The following is a 16,213-nucleotide window of genomic DNA, read 5'->3' on the forward strand; positions in this document are numbered from 1 at the left end:
TATGCAGGAAATGCAATATTTTGGACATTAAAAAACTGCATTTTACTACATAGTACTGTATTTTACTGCAGAAATGCAAAATTTTGGACATATATTATTGTACTGCAGTACAATGTCCAAAAACTGCAGTATAACTGCACTGTAGGCCTACCTCGGAAAAAAAACTGCAGTATAACTGCAGTTATTTTTTGTAGCATAAGGGTTAGTATGTTATACTTGAATTTCCCCTAGGGGATCAATAAAGTATCTATCTATCTATCTATAAATTGGCCCCTTTGCCCTAGCATGGGTGAACCTGTTAGCAAATTTAAATGTGCTCTGCAGGTCCATCTGGACCATTGACACCCGTTTCCAAATTTGGCGATTTACTGCTTCCACGGGCACCAGAAGTGAAACTAAACTCTAACAAAATCCTTTCAGAAGTAACAGAGGTTTTAAATGTCGTTGTTTACTCAATTCCAAAGAAAATAAACATTCCTGGGTTTTTGGTAATTTAGAAACTTCGTGGGCACCTTTCCAGACCAACCTGCAGAGCAAATTGAAATTTGCGAACAGGTTCATCTGGGTTCTACCCTTTTGCCCGCCCGATCAGACATCTGACCTACCGGTCTACGGTTACTCTTACTGTGAGAACCCCTGGGCTTTCCCACACGCACACTGCCGGCTCCCTCTGCTGGTGGCATTGAGACGCTACCACATCCTACGGCTAGGGGCCTTGTAAGGTGACACACCTGAACAAACGGTCGCATTTCAGCTAATTTCAGGATATTAACCATCAGTTTTACTAGATCTATATGACCACATTTTAGGAACCACTTCCAACACAAATGTGTGTCTACCTGCTATTAGGCAAGACAGGATACCAACTATTTTCGTTATAGGCTACGCAATTCTTTGGGTGGCACTGGGAAAGTCTGTAAAGTTATGTTGAATGGCTTTTACAATTGTTCTGTAACGGAAACGTTTACCGCAGAAACGTTTTCACTAAAATATAGCTTACCATGGTTTCAAAAGTCAGGTAGTCCTCAATTTGAACCAGTGTCAAGATGTAAAGCTTGCACCTCCGATGTTGAAATAAAATCTTCTTATGGTTTGTGAGGAGAAACCATAGAACGATAAGGAAAGCTGCTTAGCTTTTCTATATGTAAACAATGTTTTTAAAAATTCTACCCATACCTTGGTATTCACATGGCAGACTTCCAGCAAAGTAGCCTACCCTCGTGCCATTGCAGCCAGGCGATATCAACAATATGGAAAATAAGTAGCCTAGGCTAGGATCAAATATGATTTGGAAATTGATTTATGTGATGCCTCTCTATCCTACATAAACCTGTTTATTTAGCCCAGATTTTAGGCAACCACTTACGTTTGAACATCAATGTATTCACATGAAGGATGGGTCAAAACAATTAAGCATTTGCGTAGCATTCTTCTCAAGTAGCCTACCCCAATCTACACCCAATCTTACGCAAATTACCATCGGGTCATTGGTATCATAGAGGAATGGGTTTCATTTAATATAAGCCTAAACAAAAGTAAGTGCAATACTAACACAGTGTCCCAATTCAAAGGGAACTACCAAGCTGACCACTGGAAGAACATGAAAGAGTGTCCCGACATCCTTGGTAAAAACCCAAATGAGGCTTCACTACAATCCGCTATTCATTATTCAGACGTGGGTGCCAACAGTGGCACCAAGTGAAGGACTGACGCAACTGCTTGCAAGTGAGCCAATTGCCAAAAAAAAGACATTTGTAAATGGCACAACGGGAGATGATAGCTGAGGCAAGAATACTCACTATTGGGAATTACTGTATAGTCAGGAATACTCACACTATTTGGTTATTAATAGTTACTTGGTCATGAGGTCTGATTAGCATTACCTTTGCTGTGGATTACTGGAAAACATTAGTTATCAAAGAGACCAAAGAGTGACAAAACACTAACTGTAATATATAACCAAAACACTATCAGGAGGCCTCTGGATTGGGGTGGAGAGACAAAGATCAGACACCACATGGAAAACTGAGGTTTTATTTTATTTCTAAAGCATAATTAAGTTCATTTTGCAAATTCCATCACAAGTGACTTGACAAAAAAAAAAAAAAAGAAAGAAAGAAAATGGGTCATATGTACATTTGTCATAATACACACAAAGAAAAAAAGAACATAAATACAGATTAGAGAACAGAAGCTAACAAGGAGAGGAGGAAGGAGAAGGAGGAAGAAAACAAAGAAGAGCAAAGGACATGCGCAGTAAGCAGTTTGCAAATACACCATTCCTAATGGTCAACATTAGCTGAGCAACAAAGCAATACGTAATCGGCTGCCATCTTTAACAAACTGCCTTCTACTGAACGCTGGCCTTCTCCCTAGCAGGTGTAGGGAAGCATCTCCCAGTTAAATACATTTGCGGATGATCAAGTGGAGGAGAGTGAAACAGATGGTACTACTAGGCATCAGGGAAACACTTCTCCAAGTGTGCACTTTCACCAGTAACTTTTTCCAAAGTCCGAAACTCTATGCTAGACTTTCAAACGACGTGTGTAGAGAGATGACTAAACGGTAACATAAAGTAACAGAGGTCCCTGGTCTACTCGAGTCCCAGTGGCAGGGTGGGCACTCGCTCAGGGTTATACGTCCAGCTCTGGAGGTTCGGAAACGCTAGCCAGAAGCAGTATGTTAAGCTCAGTCTCAGCTGCATCCTACGCTTGAGCAAAACAGACGCGGTGCCAAAATGCACAGGTGGGCTAAAGAGAGAGAGAGAGAGAGAAAAAAAAACAAATCAAATCAAATAAAACAGAAGGAGAGGTTGATTTGGTTTTGTAGGACTGCAGGGGCTGAGAAAGCAAATAAAGGGAGAACGTGCATGCATTTGCTTAGCGTGCAAAAGAAGAGGAGTGAGTAATTCTTCACACTACGTGTTCAAAACCTGGCAAAGCAGTGGCCTTGGGTTGAGAGCTGTGTGTGTAGATTTAGTATGTATATTTATATATATATAAAGCTTTTCATTAAAAACTGCCCAAAGCTCGACAATCACATCAGGGAAGAGATAACAGGCAGAGAACTTCCATAAATAGATAAGACATGGATGAAAATCAAACTATAAAATCACTGTTTCCATCCACAGTACTCTTCTAAAGTACTGGACCCCCCCACCCACCCCCCCTAACAGGGCTCGAAGAACACCGCTCACGGGACGCCCCCACGCAGTGAGACAGTAATCAGTAAGGCCGACTAGTGTTGTCAGAAAACTCCCCCCTCCCAAGCCCCAAATGACGTACTCCAATACTCCAACGTTCAGCAAGTACATACTGCAGGTGAGGTGTCGGGCTTTCATATGTAAAGCAGCTGAAAGTGTCTGTGAACTTTCACCTTCTACAAGCCCAAAAAAACGACGCAGACGCCAGGAATAAGGGGGTATACTGGGTTGGGACGATTTTTTGTTTGCACTGAATACGAGAAAATCCAATTTGGATTATTTAATTTTTTTTTCTAAAAATTATTGCTCTGGAAAACATCCTACATTGACATTTGGCTGATATTTCCACAGCCTTTTGTAAGAATTTTCATTTTGATCACTGGGACTGCATGTTTATTCTACACACAACAACTGAGATTGTCCAAACACCCCTCTCTACCCTCCCCTCCCAGAAGCTATCAATAAAGTTGATATTTCCTTTATGCCAAGTCATGTTCTATTTGGGGATTTCAAGAACAAAACAAAACACTGATAAGATTTTAAAAATTCCAGCATAAACTCATGTTTCAGGGAACTATCAATCATACTTAGTTTACTAGTGCTTCTTACTTCTTTTAAAGTAACAACGGTTCTATCTGATACACAATCATATTTATATATTCAACCTTCTTACATAATCTGGTCCTTAATAACAAAAAAAATAAAAGAATGAAATCACATAAAATTAAGTGGTCCTTGTGAAAAATAATGTAAAAGTCTCTACTTCCTTATGTTCCAAGTTTCACCTTTGACCTCAGAGAGGTCAAATCAGAATTTTGTAATGTAAATCACTGGCCCAGCCAAACAATGATCCGACAGTCTAGCACACATAAACAAACCCAAAGTGAATGATTGTAACTGAAAACACCCACGCCACGACTGTACATTCCCAAACGACAACAAACATCGCGACTGTGATGGGAGACGGAGAAGGAACGATTCCCTAGAAATTCACAGTTTCTTCTTCACCTTCCATGGGCAATGTGAAAACAAAAAGATCAAGTAGAGACTTCATCACAGACTTGCATGTTTGTTTGTTTTTTCCTCTAGAGTTTTAACACTTACAGTAAAATCTTTAAATGCCCATAAATGCGTCTCTGTTCCCAAGATGACTGATCTCACATCAGAATGTTCTGGAGAGCCACGAGGCAGCGTAGTCATGGAGACCCAAAGAGTCCCTTTACATTCAACAAACAATTAAAAATAAACAAACAAAAGAAAACATAGAACACCATATTCTGAAATACCCACGCAATCATAAACAGAGTGGAGTTAACAGAATTTCCAAATCAGGAAAAAAAAAAAAAAAAAACAACAATCTAAAACACTGTTTACCGATGGGCTAGACAGAGGGACAAACTACACTGAATTTCAGCGGGATAAAGTGTCTTGCTTATGATCGGAACCTCTGGGTGGAGATAAAGCCTTATGGGCGGGTGTGTGACATTAGGGAGGTGCTAAGTGGCGGAGTGGAGCGGTGAGGTGACCGGAGGACTGGTCTTTAGCTGGACGAGACGTCTGAGTGGGGTGCCAAGGTGATTGGAGGATTGGAGGCGTGGTCTTTAGCTGTGAGAAGAGACGTCTGAGGAGCTGCTGCTGTTGCTGTTGGTGGTCTGGGCCCTCTTGATGTACAGGTTCAGCAGCTTCATCTAGGGAAGCGACCACATCGTCAGACAAATTAGAAATAACACACAACACTACACAATAACACAAGAAACACACACAATTAGAAGAATGACAACATGTACACAGTCATTTCCTGTGTAATACAAGGCTGACAACATCTGTTGTACACCTGTCTAGAGTAAATTCCCACGTATTGGCTACATTGTGTATAAATCGCATGCCAGTGTTGTATGCATATTACGTTATTGTTTGCCCAATAGCCCAATGAATTAGAATCAGATTGTGCTTTCATCAGAAAGAAAAATGACAAAAGGAGATGCATCCACATATCGCCCTGCCCCGCGTATGAACCTCCTCGTTGATTAGGGATTTTTCTATGTCAGAACCTCCTAGTTGATTAAGAGATTTTTCTATATCAATGTAGAAACCTTAGCTAATAAAAGTGTGTGTCTGTGCTTGATGACCAGAACAAAGTGTCTAGTATGTTGATTTGTTTTCTTTTAAATATTTTTGGCGCTTTTATGCCTTTTAATCGGACAGGACATTGAAGATAGAAACAGGAAGTGAGTGGGAGAGAGAGAGAGATGGGGTGGGATCGGGAAATGACCCGGGTCAGACTCAACCCCGGGTCCCTGTGGGCCCCACAGCACCCCCCCCCCCCCCACCCCAATATATTGATTCTATGTGACTGTGAGGTTGGAGCATCAGGTGTGTAGTGGGGGTGTCCAGCGTACCTTGCTACCCGTGAGCTGGGCCAGGTGAGGCTTGAGATCCTCTCCGATCACAGAGTAGATGGCCACCAGGCAGAACACACTCGCCTTGCGCACACTACTCTCAGTGTTATCATAGCTCTGAAAACACACACACACACACACACACACACACAGAGGAATACAAGGTCATGGTTTACTTCCTCCCATTCTGGAGTGACAACAATCCTTTGTTTTACTTAATGGTCCCTTGAAAATCAAAATGTAAATGTTTTGTTTAGTATTGCTATGGGTTTCTGTGTGATGGTGTAGGCATCATGGGGGTTGTTAGTAGATACCAAGGTACAGTGCCTGCAGCAGGCCTAGGATGATGTTCATTTTATATGATAATGTAGGGGTTGGGGTCAGGGTCAGGTGGGCATACCTGCAGCAGGCCTGGGATGATGTCGGGCAGCAGTGTGATGAGCGAATCCTTGGCGATGCGCTCGATGACTTTGGTCTGCATCTTGATGGCGGCCAGGTTGATGGGGTAGTCGGCCGTCTGCACGATGGGGCACAGCACCTTGATGCACTGCTCTGGGTGGATGGAGCTGGCCAGGGTGGAGGCGGCCTCCTCCGCCGCACGCACCACCTGGGGGGGATGGAGGGGGAAGAGTGAGTATGGGTGCTTTCACACACACAGACATGCATCACACACACACACACACACACACACAGAGACACACACACACAGAGACACACACACACACACACACACACACACAGAGACACGCATCTCTCTCTCTCACAGACACACATCTCTTACACACAGACACACGCATCTCACACACACAGAGACACACATCTCTTACACACATACACACATCTCTTACACACACACACTCTCACACAGAGAGACACACATCTCTTACACACACACACACACACACACACACACAGACACACACACACACAGAGTACAGTTGAATCGGAACTTGGACCATTGGCCCCCAAAGATCAGTGGGTATGCGTGAGCTTCTTTTCAGAACAAACCAAACATACTTAGAGGACGGCCTTCACGGCCCATCTCCAATCCAACTCTACAGCAGTACTTTATGTCTGGAAAGTCTGTCAAAATGGAAGCGGCCATCTGAACAATGTACTTGCAGTTTAATCACACGTGGAGCTTTGCTTATGAGTTTTGTTCCACTCTAAATGTTGCTGTGTAAACACGAAACAGACCCAGAGACAATCGCAACATTTGTATTCAACCCATGTTCCAGAACACAATAGGTGTGGGAGAACCTTAAGAGAGAGAATCAGAAAGGGAGAGAAATAGAGTGGAGAGAGGGAGAAAGAGATAGATAGAGAAAAGCAAGAGAGAGAGAGAGAGTGGGAGAGAGAAGGGTGTCCAAGTATATGGCGCAATATACATGCGACCGGCACATCCGGGAACTTTGGATGTGCTGCACGTACCCCATTTTAAGGGAAATATATGATTATGTTTGGATTGAATGGACCATCAACGCATGCCAATGGGTGTTCCCGACGGTAGCTATGCAAATGACTTGAAGTATAAACGTAATTTGATTGGTTGGTGCCGTCCGTCAATTGGCTTGATTGGCCGGTGCCGTCTGTCGGTGCAGCAACAGCTGAACTTCTCAACGCGAGCAACGGGAGAAACGCAACGCAACGGACCCACAATTTAGTTCGGCAACGGATGACGTGAGCCCATGTAAAGTGAATAGGATGCGTCTCCAGCACTGCAACGCACGCAGCTGTGTGCAGAAGCCGTTACAGGAGTGTCACGAACATAGTCACAGTCAAGCTGCCAGTAGCTGACTGTATAACTAAGTTCGGCCAAGCTTAAATTGTACGTCATAGCGTGAACTAAACATAAGTCACACCTTAATTCTATCACTTGAAATACGAATGCAATACGCCGGTTGTACGTATAGACCTCTCTCAGCACACACACACACACACACACACACACACACACACACAGAAGACTGTCCGAATATATGGCGCAATACATGTTCTATATGTTGACACTGGAAAACCACACAAGTAGGCCAGAAGATGGTGACACAAGAGAGGACAGTTAGCTGGCGTAGTTTGACCTCTAAGACGGCTAGCCATACAGAATACAGGTACAGGGGGTTTCCTAGAGTCCAGTCGGGCTCTACCTCTTTATGGGAGTCCTTGTGGGCCTCCAGGGTCTTCATGATGGTGAGTTCTGCATAGTTCTTGAAGCGGGCAGGCTGGTTCCGCAAGACCTCTCTCAGAACCCGGAGCGCTAGGGCGCGAATGGTGTGCTGAAGGGGAGAAGAGACACAGAGACAGACACACACACACACACACACACACACACACACACACACCATTAAAACGAACACAATCAAGCTCATCTCAACAACTAACAAAGTCAACTAATCCAACAGGGCTTTTAAAATTACATGCATGTATGTATGTGTATGTGCGTGTGTGTGTGTGTGTGTGTGTGTGTGTGTGTGTGTGTGTGTGTGTGTGTGTCCTTACGTCTTTGTCGCCGGCTGTATCCAGGGTGTGCGTGCCGTGCGTGTGTGTGCATGTGTGCGTGCGTGCGTGCATCCTTACATCTTTGTCCCCGGCTGTATCCAGACTGTCTGTCTGTGTGTGTGTGTGTGTGTGTGTGTGTGTGTGTGTGTGTGTGTGTGTGTGTGTGTGTGTGTGTGTGTGTGTGTGTGCACGTGTGTGTGCATCCTTACGTCCTTGTCCCCGAGTGTCTCGAGCAGCAGCAGCAGCATGGTCTTGAAGTGCTCGTCCCAGACGGCCAGGCAGTCCTCCCGCGTGACCTTGAGCAGCTCCAGCAGCGCCGTCCGCCGCTCCTCCACCCGGTCACCCATGGAGCTGGACAGCTCCTTCAGCAGGTCCCCCACCAGCTCCAGCTGCTGCCCTGCACCTGGGGGTGGGGGTCAGAATTGGAAGTGTATTATCTATTACAATATCTCCCGCTGCTCTGCACATAATGGGAAGTGGTGATCACTTTTTCACACTTTTTTTATTGCTTTTTAAAGAATGAAACTTGAGTAATCACAAAAACGCCTTGTGAGCGCACTTTCCACCTTTCCATAACCGAATTATGTATAGTACAATGTCCCCCGGGGACAGAGAAATACTTTTTTCTGATTGGCTGATAGGGAGCTATTAAAGGTACCATCAGTGATTTTAAGCTATTTCTTGTGTGTGTGTGTGTGTGTGTGTGTGTGTGTGTGTGTGTGTGTGCCCTGGGTCCTACCTGTTGGGAAGGCTTTGGGGTGCATGATCTTATTTTCACCACCTTCCTGCTGTCGACGACCTGTGAGGAGCACAAGTGAGTGTCTGTGAGTGGAGTGCATGTCAAAGCAATGAAGTCCACACACCACACGTCTGAAACCCACGCCACGCTACGCCACGCCATTAAATATTAGCTTGGGAACTGCATCTGGACTTTATTGTTATTCCTTTGACTCAGATTTTCTTACAGTGGTTTCACTGTTGATGCTTTTCATGGTCCTGCCACACACACACACAAACACACACAGGTCTTACTCAACTATTAAATGGCAAAAGACCCAAGCTTAATGGTTAAGTATGTAAAGCCTTATGTAAAGGAACTGACCATCTCTGAAGTGCTCGGCGTCGTCGTCGAACACGGCCTCCTTGAGGGCGCTGCGGTCGTAGCCGCTGATGGTGTCCGTGTAGTTGTAGGGGTTGTAGTCGCGCCCGCGCGGGCCACTGAAGGAGCGCGGCGACGGCGTGTTCAACAGAGACGTCTTGTTGTCCAGCGCCGTCCGACCGCCACCGCTCTCCACCACGTCCATGCCAACCCGCTGCTCCGCCCCCGACGACGCCATACCGCCAGCCTGAGAGAGAGAGAGAGAGAGAGAGAGAGAGAGAGAGAGAGAGAGAGAGAGGATGAAGTAAGGGATAATGGACGACACGGTGGTCTGTTCACAGAAGTTAATGCACGGTCGAGGTTGTAAAACGGCCCCGACGCAAAGCGAATAATGTGTTCATTTCCTGTTACAATTTAAACTCTTTAATCGCTAAAACGGTCTTGTTTGTAGAACTACTTTTTTCCGACACATATCAGCTAATTTCTCAACTTGCAGGACAAACTGCCGTTACTAGTTCTAAATGGATGGTTGCTACGGCCAAAGGCCAGTCGTTAGTTCTATCTCTCCCGTTGTCAAGCGGGCGTATCCCAAAATTCTGATGAACTTTAGCTTTGAAACATCGCTATTTGACTTAGCCTGCTGTCATCCATCTTGCTAAAAGCCACCTCCGTCATATGCTACAACGTTACTGTGTTCTGAACGTCTGCATTTTACAGCTTGGATGCAACGTGACGGTTCATTTAAACTTCACAACGAGTTCAGCGAATTAATGTGTGTGAGCATGAGCTTTGCGTGTGTGTGTGTGTGTGTACGTGTATGAGAGTATGTGTGTATGTGTGTGAGTTTGAGCATGAGCGTGTGTGTGTGCGCGCACACTGACCGGGTCGTCTCGCTTGCCGTCCCTTCTGACGGGCTCCAGCACGTCCTCCTGGCTGCGGAAGCTGAAGTTCTGGATGGCCTCGGTCACGCCGCGCAGCGAGCTGTAGATCTCATCCGAGTTCATGTTCTCTGTGTCGTACTCCATCATGCTGTACACACACACACACACACACACACAAAGTGAGGACTAGATATACATATGCATACATATACATGAATGCAGACGCTTGACACACCAGGGACACAAAGACGAGTACAGCATGTCCCCCTCAACAAACCCCAGGCAGGCAAGTGATGATGGGACACATCGAAACGAACGTACAAATCAGCCTCCAAAAGACACTGGAACACACCAAAGGACAACTTCAACTCGAGTGACGACCACGTGACGCAGACAAAAACAAATCTAGACACCAGACATGGGAGCGTCCACTAGCGACGGCACTGATTCTCCCTCATGCATTCACACACGCACGCACGCACACACAGGAAATACAGCCAGTGGGATGGGCGAGAACAAAAACAGCAGCAGAGATGCACAGCAGGAGGCCACAAGCATGGGAGACATGAGAAAGGGAAGGGACGCTTCACACACACACACACACACACATGACTTGGACTCCAGACACGGTGAGAAATTCACAGTGACAATGGGACAAGACGAGATATTCATGTTTCAGCCTCAAAATGCTAACACTCAAATCTTAGTGAAAAGCATAACATCTCATACTCTACTCAAATATGATCTGCACTGTATGAGTAGAGTAGAACATGTCAGTGCTGCTTATATTACAGGATTTTCTTTTGCAAACATGATCTCCTCATGGGTCCTATCCAGAAAACCAGATGACTATATCTGAAATGCTCCAGCCCTAATCTGATATCAAATCTGGAAGTCTAACCCAGAAAAACAAATGACTACAGCTGAAATGCTCTAGCTCTAATCTGATATCAAATTTGTAAATCTAACCCAGAAAACCAGATGACTATAGCTGAAATGCTCCAGCCCTAATCTGATATCAAAATCTGGAAGTCTGTTCTGATCTGTCTGCCGTTTCAGGTGTCAGTTGGTATATAGACACGGAGCAGCACCCTCTCCACCTGAAGCTCCATCTCCACCTCCTCTCCACCCACTGCGTGCCCCACCCTGCCCCCCGGCTGAGGTGCATTACCTGGGGGAGAAAGCGCGGCGGGGAGGACCCCTAGTGGAGGGAGCGGCAGGGGTGGAGGAGGAGGAGGAGGAGGAGGGTGGAGGGAAGGGAGGGGGGTGCTTAGAAAGGCCGTTAGTGCTCCAGCTGCCCCCCCAAAGCCGACTGGGTGGGTGGAGCGAGAGAGGGAGGAATGGATGGATGAGGATAGAGAGGGAGAGTGGAAGAGAGAAAGAGAGAGGGGAAGAGAGACAGAGGGATGGATGAGGAGAGAAAAAGAGATTGAGAGAGAAAGAGAGAGAGAGAGAGATGACAAGTAGAGAGAGGGAGAGATAGAGAAAGAGAGAAAAGGATGGATGAGGAGAGAGAGATAGAGAGAGATGTGAAGGAGAAAAGAGTGAGAGAAAGATAATGTGAGGATAAAGGAAAAGAGTTTGAGTTAAAAAAAAGAGGCAGAGAGGAGATGAAGAGAGAGAGTGAGAGCATGTGTGAGAAAATAGGACACACCAGGAGAATAGACAGAAAGAAAAAGAGAGATGGAGGAATGGATAATGGACAGAGCAGTGAGGAAAGAGGGGAAAAGAGAGAAAAAGTGAAAGAATTTGTTTTGCTGTGAAGTATAAAATCAAGACCACAGAAAAGAAACCCACCAACCCATAAACAAAGATTCAGAAAATACTGAGACATGAGCTTCAGACCTATTTACTTGGCTGGTTTTAGGTGTTTAAAGTAAATAATGATACAAAGACTACTACTACTGAAACAAAGGCCTTTTTAAGAAAAACATTAAGCTTTTTTTCTGATGTCATCCTATGGTTGCTGAGTGACATTTGATTGACGGTCATATTCAAAATTAAGAGACCACTGCAAATTTGAATATGACTGTCAACTCATTCGAATGTCACTCAAATGTAGGCTGACATCAGAAAAAAGTGCAGTGGTCTCTTAATTTTTTTCCAGAGCTGTAAATGTATTTGTGCCTCCCGCTGAACAACCTAGACATCCATCAGTTATCGGCCTACACAAAACTAAGAATTCACTCATATGTCTTGGCGCCAGATGCTCTTTGGCCACGAGGGCATATCTAATGCATCAGAAGAGCAGCTTTGGCATGTTCATCTCTCAATAAACAAACAGACGTAATAACTTACATCAGATACTGTAGCCATGGGACGGTCACTCTCCCATTAATGGGAGATTTGAATGGTGTGTGTGTGTGTGTGTGTGTGTGTGTGTGTCTAGAGTCTGTGCTCTATTAGACATGTCCAGCATGAGGGAGATTCACAGCACACACGAGGGCCATTCAAAGCAACACATGCAAACAAGGCTGCTACTGCTGGGAATGCAGAGGTGCTACCGACTGATCGAGGGCCCCTGTTTATACAACACCAGACCACATCTCCCACGCTGTCCAGCTTTACTGTACATATTATATGCACTGTGTGTATTCTTTCTATCTGTCTATCTATCTATAGAATGTAATCCCTATATAGTAATACTAATAATATTCATAATATATATCTAACATTCACAGGGAATTTCATTCATTCATTCATATATATATACACACACACACATATATATATACTTTCTCATCCATAAGTCATGGATGCACTCGACCCAACCTGTGTGTGTGTGTGTGTGTGTGTGTGTGTGTGTGTGTGTGTGTGTGTGTGTGTGTGTGTGTGTGTGTATGGATGACGCACCTGGGCGAGAGCCCCCCATGGGAGCAGTTGGTGGGGGAGGTGAGGGGGCTGGTGCGGCTGCTGGGGTGGCGAGGAGCAGGGGTCCGGCCAACTGTGTTACTGGGAGAACCCTGTGTTTAGAGAAAGAGAGAGGGAGAGAGAGGGAGAAGACAAGAGAAAGAAGGGAAGAGAGGGGAGAAAAGGAGAGAGAGAGAGAGAGAGAGAGAGAGAGAGAGAGAGAGAGAGAGATAAAAAGGGCAGAAAGGACCACAGCAAAAATGAAAAGACAAGAGAAGGAAGATCACAGAAAGAAGGGAGGGAGAGAGAGAGAGAAACATTTTAAAACTCTGTAGAAAGCAGTCAGTGTAATGCAGTGTGCTAGGCCAGAGGCCCAAGCTTTTATCCCACCCTGGAGACACAACAGAGTCTACAGCTTCATGAAACAAACATTGCAAAGGCATTAGTGTCCATAAAAACTTCCCTCACACTTTCAACCCTTTTTGCCTTCACTTAAACTTTGTCCTCAACTCTCCTGAACTCTCCTTACATCTGGGCCAGTGGCTGCACAAACATTTTGCCAGATTCACAGACGTCACCTTTAATATGTCTCAGCTGTTACTAACAGTTATGAAACGTCTGTAGTGTGTGTGCCGCTATGAGTGTGTGTGTGTGTGTGTGTGTGTGTGTGTTTGAGAGTGTGAGAGCGTGTGTTTGTGTGTGTGTGTGTGTGTGAGAGAGTGTGCTTTACCACAGCGGCAGCGTTGCTGGAGTTCTTGAGGTGGTTGTGTAGGAGCTTGGTGGCTCCGTCTTGAAAGGTCTTGGGCAGAGCTCCCAGCAGCATGGTGAACTCCGGGGTGTTCAGCTCAAACAGAGAGATCAGGACCATCTGAGCCGCCTAACACACACACACACACACACACACACACACACACACATATATTAAATGGACAGAGAGATAAACAGTGAAAAGGGTGAGTGCACTGGCACTGTGTTCTGAAGCATGGTGTGTGTTTGCGCGTGTGTGTGTGTGTGTGTGTGTGTGTAGACTTTCAGAGAAAAATCAACAAGGAGCCTCAGTGAGGCAATCAATGAGAGTGTCTTGAGTCGCAAGCAAAACTCCAGAGCAGTAGAGGGCGCCGCTGAGCTAAAGCGGTCTGATGCAGCTCCAGTTCCCCAGGGCACTCCCGGGCAATCCATTAGGACATGCAAACCGCATGGGAGCAGAGAGGCAGGAAAGAGCCTGGAAGCAGGCTGCAGGTCAAAGGTTAAGAGAGAGCTTCACTCCCTGAACATTCATCAGTCGAGATCAGCACTGGCACACACGTAGTAGTAGACCATTTTAGCGCATAGCTTGTTGTCGGCATGCATGTTGGTCAGGTCGGATCAGATCGGCCATATAGCCAGTTAACTGTTAAAGCAGAAGTCACTCAAAGTGTAAACAAAATAAAAAAAAAGTGTGAAACAAGGAGCGACTTAGTCAGGAAAACTCATCGAAACACAAGGTTACTATTTCCTTAGAGTTCACAAACACACGTCTCTTTATGGGTTGTAGCTACAGCACAGTATTCACAGCTAGAGAGATAAAAAAAACTGACATCAATCTGCAACCATCTGGCAAAGCTTGGTTAGAGCGAAAGGGAGAGAACGAAAGAAAGAGAAAGAGAAAGAAAGAAAGAAAGAGAAATAGGAAGGAAGAGTCTGTAGTAGTCGAGAGGTTTGGCGGGGTTTTGGACGGGTCCGCGGGCAGAGAGGAGCTAGTTTAGCACAGACGGGGGCGAGTTTGGGGGCGCAGGAGCAGGGGGGGTTGTTGTTGAGGGGGGGGGGGGTCTCTACCTGCTTGCACCTCTCCTCCATGTTACTCTCCGTGGGCAGGGAAAGCAGAGAGCCAGGCCTGCCAGCCCAGTCATCCCCTGCCCAGCTCTGCAGGGTCTGGGGAATTGTGGGTAGAGGTCAGAGACATGTTAGGGTCTGAGGAATGATGGGTAAACGTCAGAGAGACAGACATGTTCTGTGCACCTGTAGCTGGTCTGGCAGAGAAAGGTCCAACACAAAGGATCATGGGTACCACACCCAGAGAACACCTGTACTGATGAACATGTATGTGTAAAATCAGTTGCCTTGGATAAAAACTCTGGCTAAACTACTGTTTGTATAAACAGTCATAATCCATCCTATGTTATTCTACCAAGAAGGCTGTTTTCCTTACCCTACCTATGGAAATAAATATTTATATATCTATAAAATACTGTTGTAATAAAATATTGCCGTTGCTAAAAGTGTTGACCTAAGGACTAAATATAACTGTAAATGTTAAGAATCTGAAGAATTGTATACTAGCTAAGTCCAAGTTGTGGAGTGTCCACCACTAAGTGAACCTTTTCTCCTGTTTCAGTGACCAAGCCCTCTACCTCCTGGTTTCTGTGTCCTGCGTGTAGCTGCTACGCTTGGGAATGTGGAAACTTGGCCGGCAGCATGTGCACAGCCACCCTCAGAAACAACACTAGCCTGCTGCTGGCTCCCCGTTTTATAAAACCGCACTCATAAAACCAAATCATGTGGTTTGAGAGTGTTTCAAACCCCCAGCCCACTACGCGCTACAATATTATTCAGAATCTAGTAAAAAGAAAGTATCAAACACAACTCAAGTCACTAAAATCATAAATGAACCATGAAACCTGACAGAGATGCTTGCCCAAGGACAGAAGATTAAATCTTAAGAGCATCCAGGACTTTTTGAGGTTGTACACAGTCTGAAGAGTTGAGGGACAGTAGCCATGGCTGTTGGTCCTATACAATGTGTTTTTTTCCGACTCACCTTGCGGACGTCGGAGCTTTTGGGTTCGGTGGTCCACGTGATGATGCGCGAGACCGCCAGCCGCGTCTCGCTGGAGTTCACGAAGTCCGTGGGGTCCATCTGGCGGGCGAGCAAGTCGATGTACTTCAAGATGGCCACCTTCACCTAGGCAGGCACGAGGAAAAACAAACACAGCGTGTCCGAGCTGACCTCACCACAACCCCCCCCCCCCCCCCCCCGGTCCAAAAACAGCTTTTACAGGCCTACAGCGGCAGCCTGGGCTGCGTAGGCAGGCAAAGCCACTGTGTGGCCAACAGCCCACAGCCATAACAATAACACACCCACACTTCCCACACAGAACAGGAATAATGTCATCTCTACTGCAGAACGACATGGAGAGAGAGAGGAGAGAGGAGAGAGGGGAGAGGAGAGAGGAGAGAGAGAGAGAGAGGGGGGGGCAGAGGGAGAAGGAAGAGAGAGCAAGAGAGAGGGAGGAAGAGAGAAAGCAAG

At 45.7% G+C, this 16,213-nt stretch overlaps 1 protein-coding gene across 28 annotated transcripts in view; it reads right to left on the reverse strand.

Annotated features, from left to right (window-relative positions):
- Positions 1–2,018: 2,018 nt before the first annotated feature.
- Positions 2,019–16,213, reverse strand: part of LOC121699069 (CLIP-associating protein 1-B-like) — a 68,649-nt gene continuing 54,454 nt past the window's right edge. For 13 of the 28 annotated variants that reach the window (XM_042081682.1, XM_042081681.1, XM_042081683.1 and 10 more), the window contains 13 exons: positions 15,725–15,868; positions 14,743–14,838; positions 13,658–13,804; positions 12,931–13,040; positions 11,249–11,389; positions 10,078–10,225; positions 9,200–9,443; positions 8,837–8,896; positions 8,307–8,500; positions 7,746–7,874; positions 6,002–6,208; positions 5,602–5,718; positions 2,019–4,890 (listed from right to left, as the gene is read on the reverse strand). In XM_042081682.1, coding sequence (XP_041937616.1) covers positions 4,804–4,890; positions 5,602–5,718; positions 6,002–6,208; positions 7,746–7,874; positions 8,307–8,500; positions 8,837–8,896; positions 9,200–9,443; positions 10,078–10,225; positions 11,249–11,389; positions 12,931–13,040; positions 13,658–13,804; positions 14,743–14,838; positions 15,725–15,868 — 1,824 coding nt within the window. In that variant the 3' untranslated portion in view covers positions 2,019–4,803. The remainder of the gene's footprint in view (positions 4,891–5,601; positions 5,719–6,001; positions 6,209–7,745; positions 7,875–8,306; positions 8,501–8,836; positions 8,897–9,199; positions 9,444–10,077; positions 10,226–11,248; positions 11,390–12,930; positions 13,041–13,657; positions 13,805–14,742; positions 14,839–15,724; positions 15,869–16,213) is intronic. The other 15 variants (XM_042081688.1, XM_042081691.1, XM_042081687.1 and 12 more) reach the window with 3 other exon arrangements.

The sequence above is a fragment of the Alosa sapidissima genome, chromosome 23 (assembly GCF_018492685.1).
Source record: "Alosa sapidissima isolate fAloSap1 chromosome 23, fAloSap1.pri, whole genome shotgun sequence".
NCBI lineage: Eukaryota > Metazoa > Chordata > Actinopteri > Clupeiformes > Clupeidae > Alosa > Alosa sapidissima.